The sequence below is a fragment of the Carassius carassius genome, chromosome 41, assembly GCF_963082965.1.
Source record: "Carassius carassius chromosome 41, fCarCar2.1, whole genome shotgun sequence".
NCBI classification, from domain to species: domain Eukaryota; kingdom Metazoa; phylum Chordata; class Actinopteri; order Cypriniformes; family Cyprinidae; genus Carassius; species Carassius carassius.
In genome coordinates, this window is record NC_081795.1 from 22715110 (window position 1) to 22739503 (window position 24394).

The 24394-nt window shown below is 43.4% G+C and overlaps 1 protein-coding gene across 1 annotated transcript in view; it reads right to left on the minus strand.

The window, feature by feature from the left end:
* Positions 1 to 387: 387 nt before the first annotated feature.
* Positions 388 to 24394, minus strand: part of igsf5b (immunoglobulin superfamily, member 5b) — a 29089-nt gene continuing 5082 nt past the window's right edge. The window contains exons 4-9 of the mRNA XM_059533501.1: positions 6482 to 6775; positions 4151 to 4267; positions 3622 to 3646; positions 2763 to 2863; positions 1156 to 1220; positions 388 to 568 (exon numbers count right to left, since the gene is read on the minus strand). Coding sequence (XP_059389484.1) covers positions 464 to 568; positions 1156 to 1220; positions 2763 to 2863; positions 3622 to 3646; positions 4151 to 4267; positions 6482 to 6775 — 707 coding nt within the window. The 3' untranslated portion in view covers positions 388 to 463. The remainder of the gene's footprint in view (positions 569 to 1155; positions 1221 to 2762; positions 2864 to 3621; positions 3647 to 4150; positions 4268 to 6481; positions 6776 to 24394) is intronic.

Below are 24394 nucleotides of genomic sequence, written 5' to 3' on the forward strand. Positions count from 1 at the left end.
CAAGTCGAATTCATTTGTGAATATTATTATGATGAACAAGACATCAAACTTTTGTTGGTCACAGAGTTTATTTTCTGCAATAATCCAAAAGCCAATGTAAAAACCCTAGGGCACCAGGTGATGCTGACTTCCAGGTTGGCCTACAAAAATATGTTAACACTGCAGCTCTCTTTACAGATACAGATACGAATACTGTAAATAACTTACAAATACACCAGTACAAAATAATGCAAAATAATACATAACATTTTTTGAAGTGACAAAAAACAGGCATGTACAATGTTGAAGTGGCTGATGTAACAGAAGTCATGACTGTGAATGACATCATGTAGTTGGCATTACTGCAGGGCTCATATGATGATCCCGTCCTCTATACATGCAAGCCATTGCATCTTCATTTTCAGCATAAATGACCTTTGTTTCTTTCTTGCAGTGGGAGGTTTATGTGAGGTCGACCCTGAGGTCAAACAGTGGTGACTCGGCGGATTGTCTTTGCTGCCTTAGAGTAGAGGTTAGAAAAATCTTCCTCTTTCTGATTTTGAGTGCTGAAAATGACAATATCAGGAACCTGTTGAGAAAAATAGAATATACTTTTACAATGTACTTTTATAGCCTTGGTTTTCACTGGAAAATCTATTTGTGCATTCCCTTTTGAGGTTTTTATTTATTTATTCTCTACCTAATGTTTGCATCTATTGAAATTTGATCACCCTGGGATGGTGATTTCCCCAGTGTCAAAGATGGTTATGGCCCTGGTAGTTTAGACATGAGGTGAGAAAATATGATTTCTTGAAAGTTTAACAGTTTCAAATGAAATACTTAAAATGAAAAGGTTGTTTCATGACGATGACCCAGCATACAATTAGCATTAATGCAAAAAATTTGCATTGTGAATTATTTTAACAATATTTGATTGTTTGTAATCACAGCATGATTACAGAAAGTAATTTTATTTTCAAAAATAAACAGGATTACATCTAAGCGTAATTTTGCAATTACGTACATAATGTTTCATTGTTTGACTGAATCTTGTTTCACACATTAATCAAGAGATCAGCATTTTCCCCAGGTGTGAGGCAGAAGACTTTAGACCGAGGTGTCAGATATCCCACTAGTTTTGAATAATGCAGAGGCTGTAATTCACTCTCCCCTTACCCGTGGAGGGCTGATGATGTTTATCGTGCTGTCAGCTCTATTCCTGAGGTCATGGTGTCCTGAACCTGTGGGGTAAAGATCAGTTGTGTGTGACTTCACGTTTCCTAAAATTCTTCGAATATAACCAACACTGCACAATGTGTTCTTCCAGCTGTACTTAGATACAAAAATCATATGTGCGTGTTTGTCTAGTTTCCCAGTAGAAATAAAGCAACATAAATTTACTTAAGACAAGAATCCTTGTATCGTATTTTATGATCTCTTATAAGAAATATTTTAAGAAAACCTAGTTCTCACAGGAGACACACAACTGAATCAAAGAGCAATAATAAACCAGATTACTGGAGTATGTTTTAATAGAAAATATATTTGTATAAGAAAATTGTTATACCTATTATTAAAAGCCAGCCTTGTGGCAAAATCTTTTAAAAAAAATACTTAACTTTTTTGTTGGTAGTGTATCTGATTTCCCCAAAACCTGTTCCCTTTAGAACATTCTCTCACATTGTATATGGGGAGTCTCCTGTTTACACTGGTACTGAAGACTGATTTGTTCACATTTGTGTAGCTCCACAAGAATGGGCGGAGCCGACCTCTAATTTAGTCAGCTCGGAGCACCATTTCATCAAAATATTCTCCTCCAACGAAAAAGATCATCTCTTCACTGATGCTGGACTACGAAGCCGAAGAAAAAGGAAGAAGCTCAGCCTGCAGCTCACTGCCGTTGAAGAGCCCAGCAGAGGAAAAAACCATATGCCTTCCTAAATGTCCTAGCGATGTTGTTTTAAATGTGCACCGCTGAGGCTACACTCACTGAGACAGGCTGCTTTCAATATGAAATCATGAGTCTGTCCCCGCTTCACTCACGGATTTGGACTTTTCCGACAAAAAGAGCAGCTTTTTTTCCAGCTTTGGAGGCCACAGTAAAGGGCTGCCGGTTATGATGCAGAGACTTTCCTGCTGGATAGTAGATGCTACAGTATAGCCTTGGTTTATGCCTCAGAAGGCTTGCAGTGCCTTTTCAGTGTGTGGGCCCACTCCACCAGAGGACTGGTCTCCTCCTGGGTGTGGTCCAGCTGAATTTCTATAAGTGAGATGTGTGCTACCACTGGCTGCTCGTTGTCTTTCTCTTTGATAGATTCTATATTTAGACGTCCCTGCCCTGCAGGCAAGGATTTCTGTTTTATCTACCTATTTCTATAAGGAAATGAGCTTTGTGTCACTTACCGTGCTATAAGCTGCACGCAAATCGATTTACTGTCCCTTTAGTCCAATGATTCTGATGAAATGGCGCTCCGAGCCGACTTATATAGAGGTCGACTCAGCCTGTTCTGTTGGGCTAAAATGCCATTGGTTTGAACAGCTACATAACGTGAACAAATCAGTCTTCAGTACCTGTATAAACAAAAGCTTCCCCATACACAACCCTTGTTCCTTTATCTTAGGGAACCAAGGTTACCTTAGTAACTGGAGTGTTTTTCTCATTTAATTTCTGTTAAAATATTTTACTTAAATTAGTCATAATCTAATCATAATCTCAATTTATTTTTGTTCAGCATATCATTACACTGGGTGTTCTGTTCTGCATTGTATTTTGATATTATTACTTGTTATGTCTTCGGCGTGGTATCCTGGGTTAACTTTTCCTCTGGTTTCATCAGCAACAGACTTCCGACGACTGCTTAAAATGACAGTCCATGAGGAGGAGCTAGAAAGGCAAATGCAATAAATTAAACTTTTCTCAAGCCACACTGCAAAAAGTAATAACCTGTGATTATTCCCTTAAATAGCTATTTCTACCTGAGTTAACAAAATAAAAATAGTGATGTTAAATAATATTTTTTACTAATATTAATGTAAGAATCAGTGGCTATGTTTAAAATGGAACACTACTCTTTACTGGATAGTGTACAGCATACATCACAATGATTACAACACAAAATAGTATATAAAATAATATTCAAAATGCAACAATAAACAATATGGTTTTTTGTATTGTGTATTATTATTTTATATATTTGTATTGTATTTATATATATTTAAAAAGATGATGGAAAAAATTAAAGGAGTATCTGTAAATATTATGTTTTGTTGCATACTTCACATTTTGGCAAATGAAGATGGATATCAGGTTATCTTTTACATAAATGAACTAGAAATAGCAACTGGACAAAATGTAATACTGCATGAAATTTTGTAGCAGTGTTTGAAATTTGTGGAAAATGCTGTATTTCTCTCCAATATTTTCATTATTTTTTTCAAGGCTGCTTCTTCACTTTCTTGAAAAGTGGTCATTAACTCTGTGTGTGCAATTGCTGTCAAAAACAAATATTCAAACACAAAGTTATCTGTTCATAGTAAAAGAGTATTGTGATATGATTAGTGTCTTTGTATGCATGTCAGTGTTAGTGGTTTAGAACTGGAAAAACAGAAAATGTGCAATGTTCAGAGAGTTAAATGTCTTACCTGACTTTATTTTCAGAGCTTGATTCTGTAAATGAAAAGAGAAAAACTAAAATTTCTGGTTCTAGCCTCAGGCTGTGGTAGTCATATGACAGCAAGCTTAACTAACAATGATATCTCAGTAGCTGGTGCAACAAGAGGATGACAGAAACAAATTCAAGAGCTGCACTGTGTGTGTGTTGTAAGGTGTCCCTAAGTGGACATAGTGATGGGAAAAAATAAAAGATGGGAGGAAGAATTATATTTCAATGCTTTTGTGTTTGCTCGCAAACAAAGACATTGTTAACAGGTTTTCTGTCTGAAACGGGTTATCAATTGACCTAAATGCTGTGCAAGCACTTTGGAAGACAGGTGAGTGATGCAGTAAAACCTTTAAACTGCCTCATTGCTGACAGCTCAACCTACAACGTGTCCTTGCTGTTGGTCCAATTTATGGCAAGCACTGCTTTAACGTCCCCCTTCATTGGTTTAATAACTTGCAGGAGAGTTTTAAAGGAAACTTTTAAGAGAAATGTAAAATGGATTGGCTTACTTGTCAGTTTTTTTCTATAGAACAAGATCAGGATGAGCACTGCCAGCAGAATGATCGTACACACAGACACTATCACAGCGATCACAACTGTGTAGTCCTGTGGAGCTTTCGGTGCCGCTGCAAAACACATTCGTATATTAATGGCCACATTAATATGCACAAAATTGACCAAATGCATGTAATCAGTATTTTTGTAGCTATGAAGAGGATAAATCATTTACAGCCTACTGTCAATACTGATATTTATGTCATATAAACTGTTGTGTATATAATCTAACAGTAGCTCTAAATTAAAATTGAATTGGATCAAGTAAAAAATAAATAAATCTTTTTATATTATATATTATGCATATTTTTAATGTTTTAGAATTGAATATGATGTGAAAGTACAAAGCTGTAATTTTGTTATAATAATTGCTAGTACACATTTCTCCATACTAGTCATGCAATTTTCCTTACAGAGTGGCAGTAGTTAGACAGCAGTAATTTCACATTCAAAATGCACCAAAATTAATCAAATCAAGTTATTCTTCCATAGCACTAGCAAAGGTTTCACCCAGCAAGCACACTTTGTCATTCATAAAACAATCACCCAAAAAACACTAACAACAGATAAATAACAGGTAAAATTATATGCATTTCCTTTGGTCAAATAACTTTACAAAACAAGCTCTCACAAAATTCACTGCAGTATATGTTTTAAAGTTTCTCCAAATTCAGTCCTCGATCCTGCAGAGTTTAGCTCCAACTTGCCTCAACACATCTGCCTGGACATTTCTAGCATGCCTGGTAAAACCTGATTAGCTGGTTCAGGTGTGTTTAATTTGGGTTGGAGCTATACTCTACAGGACATTGGCCCTCCAGTCCCGAGTTTGGAAACCCCTGTGTTACACGGTCAGTAAATGTTTACATTACACTACAAAATGTATGTATATTACATTTGGAATATCAGAATGTAGAAATGCAGAAAATTGCTGTCTTATTTGGTTCCATGTTGTGTTTATGTTATGTTGTGTTTAAGACACAACATAGTTTAAGTTTAAGAGTTAGTCAACGTACACACAAGGCAATTAGCACATCCAATTTTATTGGTGGTTGTGTCTAAGAGAGAAAAGATTTAATGTTTTTGAAAGATGTAGTCATTGAAAGTAAATGGAACAGTATCTACAGTTTAGCCCACATAGGCCCAATCCCAATTCTACCCTTTAGCCCTTCCCCTTTCCCCTTTCCCCTTTCCCCTACCCCTCCGTTTCACGCGTTCATGTGAAGGGGTAGGGGTGTCTCGATTCTCTTTTGGTAGGAGGGGAAGGGGTAAGGGGAAGGGCCAGATAGCCCTTCAAACGAAGATTTTTCGGGACCACACTTCAAACGAAGGGGTATGAATTATCTCGGCAACATGGCTGCTACAGCGAACAGAAAGACACATAAATGTAAGCTTTTTTGGCAAGATTTTAACGAAAAGTAATCATTTGTTTTATGTTACATTCAATTGTGAGTTCATATTAATGGTCATGTTACTCAAAGAAATGTTAGCAAAAAATCGCTAATATTTGCTAACGTCATATCATTACATGCATGATTACATGCATGATAGTGCCACGGCATATGTCTGATCAGGGCAATAACTGCCATAGACATTGATGGGGGCTAATCCCCCTAATAATTAGAAATCGCTAAACCAGTTTCTCAAATATTGCCTATGAGAGAGAGAGAGATGTGTGTATTCGAGTCTGTTCGTTTATCTTTTTAGAGTGAGTTTACTTAAAAACAGCGATTGTATCCTCTCGTCGCTGGAAAATATAATGTAGCGATTCAGTATTTAAACTGTATTTAATAAAAGTCATGGGGCAGCGTTGACAAGTTTATTTTCTCCTGGATGTGTGAGCTGCGTGATTTCCGATATGTGTGTGTGTGTGTGTGTGTGTCAGTAAGCAGCTCATTAATACACAACGATAATTAAACGCTCTAATGCACACCAGAACACCAGTATATGTGTGTACTGTAAGAGCTAGACGACGAATGATGGCATGTGACATCATAGTAGTGGTGTCCCAATCCTTAGGGAAATATTTTCTCCCCTACCCCTTGACACTCTGTTTCAAGGGATAAGGGTAAGGGGTAGGCGGAGGGGTAGGAGAAGGGGAAGGGGTATAAAATAGAATTGGGATTGGGCCATAGACTGCTTTTGTGCTCACTGTATGTAGAATACTGAAAAAGTGACCCAAGTATTGAGAATTGGTTCCTAGTGATTTAAAAAATTTATAAATAAAAATCTGTAATGCTTATTAGTTTATTTGCATAAAGAGCTCATTAATATCCAATCACTCTTACCTACAGTCAGCTTGACACTGCTGTTTTGGTGGGCTACAGCGGCAGACACAGATGCCCAACACTCCACTGTGCTGCTTGTCTCTGCTTTTATCTGAAGCACACTGGTGGAGTTGAAAAGGCCATTGGGGTCCTGGAGACTGCTGGTGTTGTAGTCGTCTCTGTCCACAGTGGTGCCATTGACCACCCAGGACACTGAAGGGTCCGGATACCAGCCACTCGCTTGGCAATGGAAGGTGACAAGCATCCCCTCTTGAACTGACAGATCACTCTCCAAAATCCTGACATTTCCTTTTTCTACATTTTACATACAAGACATGAAGACTTTGTGTTATATTTGTAAAAAAACTGACATATTTCAAATATTATTATCTTATTATAAATGTCTGTGTGTACTCTGATTTAAAATAATATGACATGGGAAGAAAGAATTACATTTTAATGTTTAATAAAATATTTACGTTGTCTTGCAAACTATTGCACAAAAGCAGATTTGGTATTATAGTAATATATTACTTCAATCAAAAAAGTTTTGCAAGAAACAAAGTTTGCAACAACATTTTCCACAGGGATGCACAACTTTTGTGACAACTTTTTTTTTGTATATATTAATATTATTGCATAAAATAAAACATCAACACACAGACACACACATAAAAACACAGAGCACAATGTACTGTGTTGATATGAAAGAATTTTCAATATAGATTTTTCCCTCTCTTTTTTTTTTTTTTTTATTAGATCTTGCATTGTGTTGTTTATTTCAAGGTTAAAGGAAATGTAAATTAACTTAACGGATAATGCCCTGGCAGAAAATTAGCAGTAATTTTTTTTTTTTTTTTTTTGCGCAGTGACACCTAAGTTGTTATGTTGTATGTGTCAGGGTTTGACCAAATGGATGATGAAAAAAGGGTCCAAAAAGTGTTCAAATGAAAAAATATATTTAAACAAAACTAACTTCCACAAATGATAAGAAGGCCATGCAACAGCTTGTACCACACAACATACAAACAATACTACAACAAGAACTGAACAAACTGAGGGGTCTAAATACACAGGGATAATGATCTCAAAGACAAACGTGTGACACAATTAATCACTTACTAAGATAAGTGATCTCGTGTGCACTGCATCTCGTGTGCACATGGTGTTTTGTTTTGGTTTTGATCGTTCGTCTTGCACCTATCTGTGGCGTTCCTCCCTCCCCCTCATCACTACTGTTTCCGCTTCTAATTGTTTGACTCCGCTCACCTGAATTCAGTGTCTGTTCATCTCTTGCTCTATTTATTCTCGTCCGTCGCGCCTATCGGTGCCAGATCGTTGTTCGTCAATAGTCCTGGTGTAGCCTTTCTGTCTGATCCTGTCAAGCCTTGTTCTGTCGTGCCATTGTTTGCTGCTACTGGTTTTGTTTTGTTTTTCCTATTTTTTCCCCTCCCTCATTTCCTAGACCGGGCACCGGCATTCTTCTGAAGAGTTTTGTTTGCTCCGTCACTGGCTCTCTCGTGGCTTCCTCCCCTCACCGCTCTCTACGCGGCCGCGCCGTTGGGTGCCCCCTGCCGGGCATTTTTGAAAGGACATTGAAGTCTCTTATTTTCTGTTGGACCTTTTTCCTCATTTCCCGGCATGTTTTTGTTCATTGGAGGGAGCTTTTCTTTTGACTTTTTGAATAAATTGGTCTCGCACTGTAACCTGCATCTGTGTCCAGTTGTGTTCCTGACAGAACAATCTGGCCAAGATGGACACAGCAGGTGCAGATCCTGTCAGAACCGCAGTCACCCAGCAGGGTGTTTTTTTGGGCCAGCACGAAGCCAGACTGACGAACACCACAAGGGAGGTGGGGTTCCTAGCCAACCAAGTGGCTGAGCTGACCAACCGCATCCAAGAACTGCAACGAGAGGCTGCTCAGGGTGGTGCCGTTCACCATCTTCCTCGCCATGAGCCTGAGCCCCGATGCAATAACCCACCACCCTATGATGGGGACCCCAATTCCTGCCGGGCCTTCTTGTCCCAGTGTTCTGTGGTGTTTGCCTTGCAGCCACGCACATACGCACTTGAGATGTCCAAAGTGGCTTTTGTATTGACTCTTCTAACCGGCAAGGCTAGAGACTGGGGAACCTCCGTCTGGGAGACTAAAGCTCCCTGTTGTGCTTCTTTTAAAGATTTCCGCCAGGAGATGGAGAGGCTATTCGACCGCTCTGCCAGAGGTCAGGAAGCGGCTGACCAGCTAGCACGGCTCCGTCAGGCAGGGTCACTCCGTAACAGACTATGCAATTCATTTCAAGACTCAGCTACCTGCGATTGGAATGAGGAGGCCTGTCAAGCTATGTTTCGTGCTGGGCTAGAGGATGACATCCAGGATGAGCTGGCCACTCAGGACCTGCCACGTGATTTTGACGATCTTGTTAACATGGCGTTGCGGATCGAGGGTTGCCTTCGCCGCCGTCGTCAGCGCCTGGCAGTTCGTGCACCCTGGAGGACTGAGGAGTCGTCATCTGTTTCCCCCACAGAAACCACTGAGCCTGAGCCCATGCAGGTGGGGCGCCTTCGGCTCACTCCTCAACAGAAACAGCAACGCCTCGCCCTAGGGCTATGTCTGTATTGCGGCAAATCAGGTTACTTCGCAGCAGGCTGTCCGCTAAAAGTCAAGGCTCACCAGTAAAGAGGGGGATCCTGGTGTGAGCTACCCCTTTATTGCACCCCCCCTCCTCTTGCACTCTCCTTCCTGTCTCCTTTCAGTTTGGTGATGTCCTTAACTCCTGTACTGCACTGGTTGACTCGGGAGCTGAGGGCAACTTTATGGACCTCTCTCTAGCCACCCGTTGGGGAATTCCTGCAATTCCTCTTTCCGATCCTATTCCTGCCCGTTCATTGAATAGCACTTTGATCACCACTGTCTCCTATGCTACTCCTCCTGTCAATCTTATAGTCTCGGGCAATCACCGTGAGGTGACCACGCTGTACCTTCTTGAATCCCCGAGTGCTCCCATAGTTCTGCGGCACCCGTGGTTGGTGCAACATGGCCCTCACGTGGATTGGTCCAGCAAATCTGTCTTGTCTTGGAGTAAGTTTTGTCTGGCGTCTTGTTTGGGTGCTGCCTCTTTCCCTGTGTCTGTGTGTCCTGTCTTGCAGGTGGAGGCTGCTAATTTGAAGGGGGTCCCGGTGGAGTACCACGACCTGTGCCAGGTGTTTAGTAAGTCCCGGGCCACCTCCTTACCTCCATATCGCCCTTATGATTGTGCCATTGAGCTCCTCCCAGGCACTTCTCCGCCCAAGGGTCACTTGTTTTCCCTTTCAGGTCCTGAAAGAGAGGCCATGGACAAATATATTAATGAATCCCTCAAAGCCGGTCTCATCCGACCCTCTTCATCTCCTGCAGGTGCTGGGTTCTTCTTTGTCAAGAAGAAGGACGGCTCCTTGCGTCCTTGTATAGATTATCGAGGCCTGAATGACATCACTATTAAAAACAGGTACCCCTTGCCTCTTATGTCGTCTGCCTTTGAGATATTGCAGGGAGCCAAGGTCTTCACCAAGCTAGACCTTCGGAATGCCTATCACCTAATTCGCATACGTGAGGGGGATGAGTGGAAGACAGCTTTCAACACACCCACGGGACACTTTGAGTACCGGGTCCTACCATTTGGTCTGACCAATGCCCCAGCTGTCTTCCAGGCCCTGGTTAACGACGTGTTGAGAGACATGGTGAATCGCTTTGTCTTCGTGTATCTTGATGATATCTTGATATTTTCCCCATCTCTGCAGGGTACACACTCAGCATGTTCGCCAGGTGTTACAACGGCTGCTGGAGAACCAGCTTTATGTTAAGGCAGAGAAGTGCGTCTTCCATGCCCAGTCGGTTCCGTTCCTGGGGTTCGTTGTTTCCGCGGGGGAGATCAAAGCGGACCCCTGTAAGGTAAGGGCCGTTGCCGAGTGGCCAGCTCCTTACTCTCGTAAAGCTCTGCAGCGGTTCCTGGGGTTCGCCAACTTCTATCGGCGGTTCATCCGGAACTTTGGTCAGATTGCTGCACCTTTAACGGCACTCACCTCTCCCAAGGTACCGTTCAAGTGGAATACTGGGGCACAGGAGGCCTTTGATAAATTAAAATCCCATTTTATCTCTGCTCCTGAACGTCAATCCATTGTTGAGGTGGATGCCTCCGATGTCGGAGTGGGCGCGGTCCTATCTCAGCGGTCGCACGAGGACGGAAAGGTGCATCCCTGTGCCTTCCTCTCCCACCGCCTGAGTCCCCCAGAACGGAATTACGACATAGGTAATCGGGAGTTGTTGGCGGTCAGGCTGGCTTTGGGGGAGTAGCGTCACTGGTTGGAGGGCGCAGCTCGGCCCTTCCTGGTCTGGACGGATCACAAAAACCTCGAGTATATCCGTTCGGCCAGGAGGCTGAGCTCCCGACAGGCTCGCTGGGCCCTCTTCTTCGGCCGGTTCAATTTCACGCTGTCTTACAGGCCCGGGTCCAAAAATGTTAAGCCCGATGCTCTTTCTTGTCTCTTCGAGGCTCCTGGGAGGGAGGAGTCAGCAGACACCATCTTGCCCAAGGGGGTGGTGGTGGCATCCCTCTCTTGGGACATCGAGAGACGAGTAGAGGAGGCCCTACTTATACAATAACTCTACAATAGCCTACAATTGCTTCCCTTAAACCCTGTAAAATCTCATGAAAGAAGCGTACAACAAAGGTTTCATGTCAAAAATCAAATATCATTTTGTACTTTGGTACTGCTTTTTTTCATTTATTGGGAATAAACTTGTCTGTGTGTTTTTCTTTTTAATGTGTATGTATGTTTACTATATATTAAAGAATTATTTTTATTGTATTGTATTCATTTATAATATATATTTTATTAAAATATTTAAGATATATTTTTATATATTTTAATATGTATTTTTATTTTTGTTTTATGTATATTGTTGATTTTGTGCTTATTGTCACACTCTGTGTCGGAAGGAATGACAGATACGTGGATCGGAGAAACAGACTTTAATAAATCCAGAACAAGGGGGTAATCCACACTAGAAATGGCTGTAACACAAACATGAGGTTTGAGACCACATCGGCTGCATCTGAAAACTTAGTTTAGCTTAGACTTGCTGCCTCACTGCCGTATGAGGCAATGACTTTGCAGGCAGCGTTTTTGCACAAAGGCATCTCATGAAACTGATTTCAAACAGACTTCTGATGCAGCATAACGGTTTAATGATCTACAACAAAAAAGAACAAGTTTTTGTGATAACAAAACTAATAATTAATTACTATAATACCGATTTATAGCTAGAACTAACATCAAAAGTGCAAAGAAATATACATTTACACACAAACTGATCACAAAATGCAACTTCAGACGCCATCATCTTTTCTTTTAGCTCAACCATCAGGGAATGCAACGCACAGGATTGTGGGATATCAAAAGGCAGCAAAAGATACATCTATGCTGCCTTCAAAATTCGATCAGAAGAAGGTACCTCCAGAGACAGGAAGTAAAGCCGAATTTGGGTTCGAACGTTCCTTGATGCCTTCCTGCTTTGGGGAAGGGAGAAACTGGGTTACAGAGAGCACATGGGGAGAAAAACACACACAAACGGTCTAGAGGCGTGACACTTATGTTTAGGTTTGGGGGTAGAGGTAAAAAGGACCTAAAATATATACAAAATATTAAATTAGGCTATATAAAGGATTTGTAAATATCTCAGGATTCTAGTGGTAAATACTACTTTTGTTTTAGATGTTGCAGTACATAATATATGTTTCAACATCTACCCAAATGTTCATAAAAGTATGTTTTTGTACCTTACATGTAAATTCATATCAACAATGATGCCGGATTGATCAGTCACCTCCACAGAACACAGTATGTGAGTTTTGTGTCAAAGTGAGTTTGACAAAAAAACATCCTCAAGTTAAAAAAATAATATGATTGAGTATTTTAATACTGTATTTTTGGCGATAACAATAAGAGTTACATAAATATCATCCATTAAGCCTGTGTCGGTTCCTGAAAGTGTAATTTAAAAGCAGGGCCGCTCTTCCCTTGAAAACTGGGTGATTTTTTTTTTCAGCTGGAGGGCCAGGCAGAGAAAATGACTGTGTATGAGACAGCGTTTAATCTGGAAGAAGTATGGCTGCCCGTGACCCTAATGAAAAGCTTTGTGAGCAATCCTGTATCCGAAAGGCTGACACGCGTTTAGCCCTTCCTGATTTACATCCTAGTTCTGACTCTATTGCCAAGCTTATCTTTTGAGGAAAGCCATACAGGAAGTTAATATGGATAAGAGACCGTCTACATCTTAGTTCACATACTATCCATCCTAAACAGTATTTACAATTACTATTAAATTTTACGTACTAGTACTTGCCTGTTGGATGATAAAAACACCAACATCTCATACTTAAATAAATAAATAAATAAATATGTATTGTAAATACAGGTCAGTTTTTGGATTCTTGCAATGTAGAGGCAAAACAGATCTTGTGTAAAAAGCTAACTATTTATGGCAATTTTGTATGAAATCACATGATGTGTATGGAGTCAATTCAGTGTCACATACTACTAGCAAAAGAAATGAAGTGTTGCAAAAGAAAATAAAAAAATGAAACTAATAAGAAAAATAAATGTGCCTTATGATTCAAAGACCCATTCATAAAGAACCATTTACTTCACTCCTGAATGAATCAGCCATTTGAATGAATCAAACTAATAAATAAATGATTCGATGACTTAATCATTAAGACATTTACCACCACCTACTGGCAATTTTAGTTTATTATTTAGAGTATAATTTCATTAAAGATAATTTAATATTTTCATAGTAATAATAATAATAAAATAAAGAAAATAAATTATTAAAGTTATAGTTCATCCATTCAAAAATGACAATTCTGTCATCATTTACTCACATGGTCCAAAAGAGTATATGTAATAAATTTTATGAAACAAAATATTTCTTGCTGAACCTACTTTATGTAATCTCTGTTTGATGCTTTGTGCAACAATTACTTTAAATTATCTTCTCAGAGTAATTTCTCCAAATGAGATTAATTAATTACCACATCATGTAATTATTTAGATTAAAAATGTTAATTGCTTTCCCTAATTGTTTTACATTAAAAGTAGCATTAACTTTGAACTGATGTAAACAAAGAATGCTTCCGTGCACAGGCGTCGACAGATTTTAAGCAAACATTGTTAATACACATATGTTACATGTGTTGGCGAATTAAGTCTGAATGTGCACTGGCTAATTTTAAGCTACTCACAAAAAAGTGCTAATTTTCGATTTTAGTCATATTTGAGGTCTTCTCAAAAATTAGTTCATTAAGCCCTTGTGTAGCAGTCCCAATGCTCCAAATAGTAATTAAACATCTAAAATCATCTTTATTTGTATAAGTAATGCATTTTCGGTCAGGAGTAGGCTACCTACCTTCTCTGCTAGTTTCTCATGCTGACTGTCATCCAAAGTGCACGCATAAAGGTGCTTCCGACTGCGCGATCCCGATACATATACATAGAATTACAGTATTTAAGCATTCACATATAATGAATGTCTGGGGAACTGTTGGGGAAAACGTCTGATGTGTAGCATAATATCAGATCCGTGCATTACAGTAGGTCTTAATATATAGGTCGTTTGTCTCATTAATGTTAAAAGAAAAGAGTGAATCACTCGCTGGCTGCTCTCGATTGAACTGCTTTTGTAATTTAAATAATCAGTTTATTTGTAATGAATACACTAAAGGGATTTTTTCATCAGATTTTTTTTTGTTTTTCTTGAATGCTTCTGTTTTAATGTAAAATGAAATAAGTAATGCATCCTTTTTTTCTTATATTTATATTTGTTTATTTTTAGTTTTTTTGTTTTGTTTTTTGCATCTGTTCTATTTGTAATAAAGATAAAATAAATAGCTTTATTGTGACTATTAACATAGTAATTATTATAAAGAAAAGAAGTGGATGAAAAGAGGCAACGTTGCAGGTGATTTTGTTTTGGAACCTTCAGAAAACTTTAACTTGAGTTTTATCAAAATTGACTTTGTGGACTCTATCGAATTCAAACAAGTGTAGTCATTTTTTGTTCGATTCCAACAAAAAATTATTTTGAAGGTCTTTTTTTTTTGAACAGTTATTTTTTATTGAGTAGTCAGTTCAAAATTGAGAACATACAGCACATTAGATTGTAGTATCCCTCCCCACGAAACCCACCCACCAGGTAGAATCGCATTGTGCTGAGGAATTACAAGACATTGCAGTGGAATTTTGAAGGCCTTTTAATGGAAAATGTGAAAATGAAAATAACAAATTTTTGAAAAATTGCTCATTGTGACTCATTTTGCCAGCACAGGTCACATACAGTTAACGAAACAAGACACATTTTAATGCTATAAAAGTGTGCATATTGAGAGAAATTAACAGTGGATGTTCATGTTAGTGTCACACTATGCTGCCGGGAGGAACATGGAGCCGAGGATAATCAAAATAGCCTTTATTAATCCAACACAGGAGTAAATCCAACTCGGAGAACGGGAGGAAGACACACTTATGGAATTGGTAGACCCGACTGAACTGAAAGGACTGACATTTCTCCCCCCTCCCAAAAGGTGCATCCTCGCACCGTAGTCAACAACAGGAGATGTGAGTGGAAACTTGGGAGGAGACTCCAGTGGAGGACGGACCACCAGGAAGGGGCTGGCAGACAGAGACCATGGATGGAGGACCCAGGGAGGAGCCTACGGAGGGAGGAGACAGGGATGAGACAGGAGGAGCTTGGAGCAGGAGGACCCCAGCAAGACCCAGGCCACAGCCATAACAGCGGCCCAAGGTGAGGCCAACGGTGGGAAGATGACCAATGCGGCGGAGCAGGTGGAGGAGGAGCCTGAGGCAGAGACAGAGAGCCAATGAGCCAGGGGGATGCTGAGGATCCGTGGAAGCAGGGTGGAGCTGAGGGATCAATGGTTGACGGTGGAGGCGAGGAAGCTAGGAGCCGAGGTGGAGCCACTGGGACTACAGGCCAGGATTCTGGGCCTCTGAGGCTGGAGGTGGAGATGAGGGAGACTCTGACCATGGCGATGCTGGAGGATGGCAGTCCCGTGTGGCTCTCATTGCATTGATGGTGGGCTGAGGGTGAGCAGAGGTGCTGCCAGATGACAGCGGTGGAGGAGGCAAAATTTTGGAGGAGTGGCCACTGGAGGGCACATTCTAGGAGCGGGCACTGGAGAACTGGAAAACGGAGATCCATTTCTCGCCAGTGTCCACGAAGGTGGTACCACGAAGGTGGTAAAATGTGCTCGGGGACCATCTTCGGACGACGGCGCTCTGTACGTGGTGTTCAAACTGGCATCATAGAACGCACAGAGCCCGTCATCTGGGTAGTTGGTGAGGTGTGCCATGATCCACAACAGTCTGATGTGTGCCCCAAGCTGAGGTATTCGGGCAAAGGAGGGGATCCATACAACACAACGGAAAGAAAAAGGACTGAGGAAAAAACACAGAAAACAAACGGAGGGTAGACACGCAATTTACACTGTTTTTCGGTCGGGTCTTTTGTCACGCTACGGTGCCGTAAGGAACATGGAGCTGAGGATAATCTAAATAGTCTTTATTAATCCAACACAGGAGTAAATGCAACAGGGAGAACAGGAGGAAGACACACATATGGAACTGGGTAGACCCGACCAAACTGAACTGAAAGGACTAGGGTTATAAAGGCAGGATAATGAGGGAACTAAGGAGACACACCTGTCAACAATCAAGGAGACAGAAACTGATCACAGGAAAAAACACACACACAGACAAGTCCAATGTTCTGACAGTTAGCAAGTAAGCAACTTTAACTTAAACAAACACTTTATACACATATAGTTAATAAAATGAAACCATGCATGTTTTAACGCTATTGAATAAAAGTAAACGACCCATCCGCATGCCTCTGTTCAGCGACAATGCCTTGATCAGTTGTGATCTGTCTCAGACCAATGACTTAACTTCCGGGAAGGCATGTCCAGGCCTACTGTACATGCTCCAGTTTTTTGACACCACCCCCATGTCAAAACAATGACAGAAAATAAAACGGGCAGAAACATTAAGTGCAAAGGGAAAAAACAGTACTAAGAGCTCACATTTAACTGAAATGCAAAAAATAAAACAAAAAACATGGCAAATAAATCAGTTGCTAAATCATTCCTTTTGCTCTTTGTCACAATACTTAATTTTATTTTGCAATTCTTTATATTTATTTGAAAAAAGCACATTTATTTTTTTCTCAATAATTAAATTTTAGTTGGCAAAACTTACATCTCTTTTGCAATAATTCATTCTTTTGCAAATATATGTGGCATTGAATTGACTCCATAGGATGTGAATTTTAAAAAAAAAAATCAGATTTTAGGGGGGAAAACTAAATAAATAAGCATAAAGGTTCATCCCTAAACATAACTATAAGTGGGATGTTGGCAGATTGTACATAAATGTGTAAATGAGATCATACAAATTCAAACAAGTTAGTCACCAATTCACTAAAACACAAAAGAGTTACAAATTGCCATGAGATTGTGTTGGTAGAGGCACGTTTTAATTCACACAAAAGTCATTGTCTAGTGTCCTTGTCGTCACATGGTGTTCCAGGGTACTTAAATACACACACACACACACAATGTAAAAAAAAATACCCTTTTTTTCTTAGTGTCCCCATCAATCAAAGGCCAATAGAGTAATATAAGGCAAAAACAATAATAATGTGAAAATCTCCACACATTCCCACTGACTTGTGGGCTGGTCTGTTTGTCTAGATGAGAAACAGCTATCATGTTTAGTCCTGCACATGCAAATGAACTGGAGTCTTTTGCAATGAGGGGAGAGAGGAGGATTTGTAGTTCCCTGAAGATTTGTGGGCACCCTACAACTGTATGTCTGATCCAGTGTGCCACAAATCATTGCTAGAGATGCTGACTGAAAATGCCAATTCATTCCGAAGCTCTGTAAGTCACAGACTTGCCCCACATCTATAGGGAACAGCTCTATCAAACATGCACGACTGTTAATAGGGACATATAGTAAGTCAAATTTGTGATCTTGGTGAAGAAATAGGCTTACACCATTATATATGGAGTCTCAAGTAATTTCTTTAGTTCTCTTACGAGAGCTCTCTCGTACTGCGTCTTAGCTAAGACGCTACGGGAAAAGTCTCTTTTCACGAAATACTGAAGCAAAAAATATTTAATTCGCGCCCTTCTTGCCACTTCCCGCCGAAACGGGTGTGGCCCAACCTATAAAAGGAGCTCGAAAAGGCTGACTCACCTGATTTTTCATCTCTTCAGCGAAGCTCACGCATCGCTGGATCACGGAAGAAGCAAGCGCCTTCTGAGAAAGCATATCAGCGGGACGAGCCATTCTGAAGCTGCTGGCATCGCCGCCTTCCACTGCCGTTCCTGCTGCGCTATCCGGCATCTATATCCTTTATATCCTTTGTATCCATATATGTCCCGTTCGCCCTGCTACGCACACTCACAAAAAGAGCTGCGTCTTTTTAAAGATGCCCTCGTGCGGCTCGTGCAGAGCCCCGCTCAGCGAAGGAGATCGTCACGTCATCTGCGTCTCCTGTCTGGGTGAGGACCATGCAGCGCTCGCGCTCGCTGACGGCGGCTGCCCTCATTGCGAGCTACTGCCTATGGTGACTCTGAGGACTCGCCTGGCGTCCTTCTCGAAGCCTGTATCATCCGCTGCGCCGCAGCACCATAAGAAGCGCCGCTCGCAGCGCCTACCACAACCGCCTCCAGCTCGGCCGAGCTCGCCGGTTCCCTCCGCTTCGCCGGCCTCCCCTGCATCGCTTCCCGATGTTCAGCGTCCGCTGTTTGCCGACGCGTCATCCGAGGAAGTGGATCTCAGTGGGCCTCGAGTGGTCTGCACCAGCGCCCCCTTCACGTTCCCGGCTGGATGGTAGCTATCTTCCGGATGAGCGTTCTTCCTCAAGCTCAAAGCACTCCTGAGCTTCACGAAGAAGTGGCGAAAGCTTGGGACGCTCCATTTTCGGCGAGAATCCGTTCATCTGTTTCGCCAGCGTTCTCCACACTGGACGGTGCTAAGAACAGAGGCTACCTGTCACTTCCGCCGGTGGAACAGGCTATAGCAGCGCAACTTTGCCCGCCCTCTGCTGGACGGCGGACTAAGGCGGCGTTGCCATCCAAAGCCTGCCGCATGACGTCATCGCTGCTCGCACGGATCTTCTCTGCTGCTGGGCAGGCTGCGTCTGCGCTACACACCATGGCTACGCTGCAGATTTTCCAGGGCGATTTCCTCCGCAAGCTGGATGAGATGGGACCTGAAGCGATCTGTCTCGCGGATCTGAGGAGTGCTTCGGATCTCTCCCTCCGCGCTACTAAGTCCGCTGCACAGGCCATGGGACGGGTTATGGCTTCCACTACGGTGGCTGAGAGGCCTTTGTGACTGACGCTTTCTGACATCAAGGAGCCTGAGCGCGCTGCGTTCCTTGACGCGCCGCTAACTCCTGCTGGCCTCTTCGGATTATCCGTCAACGAGTTTGTGGAGAGATTCACCGAGGACCAGAAAGCTTCGTAGGCTTTCAAGCACTTCTTGCCGAAGCGCTCCGGTTCTGCAACTAGCCGATCTAGACCGGCCCCGTTCTCGCTCTTCAAGCTGTCGCCCCGCGCCGCGGGAGCCGCAGCAGAGGATTGCGGTGAAGCCAGAAGCCCCGAAAGCATCCTAGCACTGCTGGGAAAGCGCTGGTGTTCGAGTTCCGCTGCAGCCGAGCTCTCACCCAAGCGCGCCGCTGTTGCAGTTCCAAGAGTTGTGACTGCCTCAGTGTTTTCTGCAATGCGCAAGCCTGCACGAGTGCCCGCTTGCCTGCACACAAAAGCCGTTATCACGGCTACTGTTTCACGAAAAGAGTGTTTTTTCTGGTGTTCCGGCCACGGCCGATGGTGCTATAAATGTAGTGACGATGCCCACTCCTCAGTGCCCATCTCCACATGTAAGCACAGCCCTGCACACAGGGCCTGCGCCCATAAATACGACTCAAGTCGATCGCGCACACTGCATAGTAAGCATGCCCACCCCTCAGTGCCCACAATTACTATGTCACACGCGTCATGTGGTTTCTGTAAAAACGAAACCCGTGCATGCTCATCCGGCCACGGCCGATGGTGCTATAAATGCAGTGACGATGCCCACTCCTCAGTGCCCATCTCCACATGTAAGCACAGCCATGCACACAGGGCTCGCGCACATAAGATCGACACAGATCGGTCGAGCGTGCCGCATAGTAAACGTGCCCACTTCCCAGTGCCCACATACACTATGTCACATACGGCGCGGGGCTTCTGTAAAAACGAGGCCCGTGCACGTACACTCTGCACAGGCAGACAGCAAGTTGAAAGTGGTAAATGTGCACACATGCAGCCCACAGTTACTCGCAGACATATCGAGTCCCACGGGACCTGCTCAGCCTTCCCAAAGTCGGTTAAGCGCCGGGACGGGGTCGAGGAGGAGCGATCTGCCCGCTGTGATCAGCGTGCTCCCCGCCTCAAATGCACAGCACACCCGAGCGCCGCCGTTGCCCAGTCAACAGAGCGCGCTTCGCATCCAACCCTTAGCCATTCAGATGCATGGTCAGCGCTTCCAGGGGTTTCGGATTGGGTGCTAGGCATTATAAAGAGAGGCTACTCGCTACAGTTTTCTCGACGCCCTCCGCGCTTTTCAGCGCGCGTCGAGACTACGGTCAAAACAGAAGTAGCACACATACTTCGGGCCGAAATATCAAAACTGTTGAGCAAAGGGGCTGTAGAGCCTGTGTCTCAAGCTCAAAGCGAGGGGGGGCTGTACAGCAGATACTTTCTGGTGCCCAAGAGAGACGGGGGTCTCAGGCCCATACTGGATCTAAGACAGCTGAACAAGGCATTGATGAAACGCAGTTTCAAAATGCTTTTGACCAGGAAGCTACTCGCGCAGATTCGCAGAGGGGACTGGTTCATGCCAATAGATCTGAAGGACGCGTATTTTCAAATACAGATAGCGTCAAACCACAGGCGATATTTGAGATTCGCCTTCGAGGGCCAGGCATACCAGTTTACAGTCCTGCCGTTCGGCTTGTCCGTGGCTCCTCGTACGTTTACGAGGTGCATGGATGCAGTGCTCACTCCTCTCAGACTCAGAGGCATGCGAGTGCTGAATTATTTGGACGACTGGCTGGTTCTGGCCTGATCACGAGCGGAGCTCGTGGACCACAGGGCCGTTTTACTCGATCACCTCGAGAAGCTCGGCCTCAGTGTCAATTGGGCGAAGAGTTCGCTGAACCCCAGTCAGACGATTCTGTTTCTGGGTATAGTTCTGAACTCGTGTTCCATGACGGCGCAGCTGTCACCACAGCGCGTGATGGGCATTCAGTGCTCCGCATGCGCCCCCTGCAGTTCTGGCTGAAGGCTTGGGTGCCGCGCAGAGCGTGGGCGTCTGGCCGGCTGCATTTCAAGGTCAATCAGAGCTGTGTTGCAGCTCTGGCACCTTGGACAGCGAACGGCTGGTACCGATCAGGTGTAAGCCTGGGGACTTCCCCGAATGTGAAGATGGTGTCGACGGATGCCTCCACTTCGGGATGGGGAGCGCTGCTCGAGGGCAGACCGTCCTTTGGCCTATGGTCAGAACGGGAAAAGCTCCATCATATCAACTGTCTGGAAATGCTGGCAGTGGAGAACACGCTGATGCGCTTTTGTCCCCAAATCAAGGATCACCACGTCTTAGTCCGTTCGGACAACATGTCTGTGGTGTCTTACATAAATCGCCATGGCGGTCTCGGGTCTCGAAACCTTTGCAGGCTGACGGAACGCCTCCTGGTTTGGGCTCAGCGCAACGTGCGTTCGCTGAGGGCAGTGCATGTGCCTGGGCTACAGAATCTGGGTCCAGACAGGCTGTCCAGAGGCAATGTTCCTACGGGCGAATGGTCTCTACACGCGCAAACAGTCCGGCTGTTGTGGGAGAGATTTGGCAGGGCAGAGGTGGACCTCTTCGCGTCCCACAAAAACGCTCACTGCTCCGCGTTCTTTTCCAAGAACGAAAGTGCGCTGTCACGGAAATGGCCGTGCTGCCCGCTTTATGCTTTCCCTCCCGTCTCCCTCCTTCCGCAGGTGATAGAACGGGTGAGAGAAACCAGATGTTCATTACTGCTTGTAGCACCTCTTTGGAAGAACCAACCATGGTTCCCAGATTTGATGCAGTTAGCAGATGTCGCCCCGTGGCCAGTACCGTTGAGGAGGGACCTCCTCTCGCAGGCCAGGGGCTTGATTTGGCACCCTCAACCGGGGTTGTGGTCCCTCCATGTGTGGGCGCTCAACGAGGTTATTCACCCCTTAGTTGTGAGGTGACGGAGGTCCTCTCCTTCTTACAGGAGCTGTTGGATAAGGGCAGAGCCCCATCCACGCTCAAAGTTTATGTGGCGGCCATCGCGGCGTTTTCTGAAACGGCGCTTGGTCAGTCAATAGGAAGGAATGATTTGGTCATCCGGTTCCTCAGAGGAGCTAGGAGGCTGAATCCTCCCAGACCTCCGTCAGTCCTTATGTGGGACCTCGCGGCGGTTTTGGAGGCCTTGAAGGGTCCCCCTTTTGAGCCTATCCAATCGGTTAGCCTTCAGCATCTGTCGTTCAAGACAGTATTCTTGTTGGCTCTCGCTTCGGTGAAGCGTGTGGGTGATTTGCACGCACTCTCGGTGAGCCAGTCGTGCTTGGAGTTTGGGCCTAATGACTCAAGGGTCATACTCAAACCTAGGCACGGTTATGTGCCGAAATCCCTCAACACACCGTTTCGGGCTCAGGTTATTGCCCTGTCTGCCCTGCCGGTGTCAGGAGAGGATAGAGACTCGAGTCTTCTTTGCCCTGTCAGGGTTTTAAGAGCTTATGTGTCTCGCTCTGCTGCCTTTCGGCAAACGGAGCAGCTGTTTGTCTCGTTCGGTGGACGTTCCAAGGGAATGGCTGTTTCGAGACAGACTCTATCCAGATGGATAGTTGACGCCATATCGTTAGCTTACGCTTCCAGGGGCCTTCAGTGCCCGTTGGGCATCAGAGCACACTCCACAAGAGGCGTCACCTTGTCGTGGGCGTGGTCTACTGGGATCTCCTTGCAGGATATATGTATGGCGGCAGGTTGGGCCTCGCCGTCTACATTTATCAGGTTCTATAACCTGGAGGTTCCTGCCTTGCAAGCAAGGCTGCTGTCGGTATAGTCGAATCAGGGCCCTGAGGGGAATTCTGAGTTCACGAGCGCTATGCGCTGCCGACTGTTATATGGGCAGTATTGCGTAAGACCCGCATTGCCACATTGGTCAGGCCTTGCCTCGGCTGTGTGATGTCATATTGCCGCATCTAAGGATGCTGCTAGATATGGGACGGAGGGCTTTCCCCCCCTTTTCTGTCCTGGACTCTCTGTGAGTCCCTCAGGTGACTGTGCACTGTAAATCCTGGGTGTTGCTTCAGGTTTATTGGTGTGATCCCTGCGCGCACGGCGTTTTACATTGGGTTCCCGTAGCGTCTTAGCTAAGACGCAGTACGAGAGAGCTCTCGTAAGAGAACATATCATCAATTAACTTTATGGACTGTAAAGGTGTCTGTAAAAGTAATTTGGGGGTACTGGTACTTGTAATGCTAGCTAACTTAAACTGCAAAAAGTTTAGACATTTACAGGTCCAAGCAGCCAGACACAAGTCAATGGAATTTTGGGGCATCGTCCAGAAATAATATTATTTAAGCAAGGTGGGGTCATGAACCATGGAAATGGAGCGAGACACCTGCATGTCTAACTAGTCTCAAGATCCATGGAGGAGCTCCAGAAAGAGAGATGAAAGTGAGAGAGAGAGGACCAGGCCTGGGACATTTTATGTTCTGTTTGTGTGAGGTGGCCGTGATGTGGCTGATGCTTCGGTTATTGTTTTGTTTTGGTTTCTTGTTTGTTTTTTAATAATTAAAAAAAGTCTGTTTACTTTGAGCTGGTTCCCACCAATGAACATTGCTGCAACAATATAATATAATATAATATAATATAATATAATATAATATAATATAATATAATATAATATAATATAATATAATATAATATAATATAATATAATATTATATAATATAATATATAATATAATATAATGTGTGAACAAATATTGGCTTATTTTATTAAAGAACGAAAGAACTGAGAGCAGAAGTCAGTTCCAATAACAGTAAAGCACAATATGACTGTCATTTTTTGTTTCCATAAGATTGGCAAGGGAGAGTGAGAAATGAGCGGACCAGATGGGCTCTGATGGCCACTGAATCCAAGATTAGAGTCGAGCTGTGCTTTCTCTCTGTTTACCACCCGGTAGAGTGGCTCTGCAGTAGGTAATTTTAATGGCTGCCAATCGATTCCCATCCCAAGAGCCCTTGCTCTGACATCGACAATGTCATATGCTCCATCAAAACTGCCATAGCAGCAGTCTTCACTCTGGCCAGCAGCAAATGAATTCCCCTGCATGAAAAACACCTTAGTCGATGCTTACCTCTTAATCAGCTATCTCATATAAAAACCGACAGCTCCTCTGCATGCAGAAAGATCAGGCCTTTATATCAACACATAGCCAATGTGTGAACAAGATTATCTTCATTTCATTATTATTATGGAGCAAAATATTAATTGAATGGTTGGTGGACACTGGTTTTTGCTAATTTTTTGAAAAAAAAACATTTTATTCTTGTTGATACGTCAGTCCTTCTCAGAGAATGGTGTTATTTTCTTCATGATTAATAAGAAATGTAACATAAAAATGTCAGCCAACTTGCATAACGCCACAAAACATTCTTAATCTTAGGTTTACTAGTCATTTCCTTAATTGTAATCAATGTGGTCCCAAATGTATAAGCTGCACTAATAAGTGTTTGCACTTCTTAG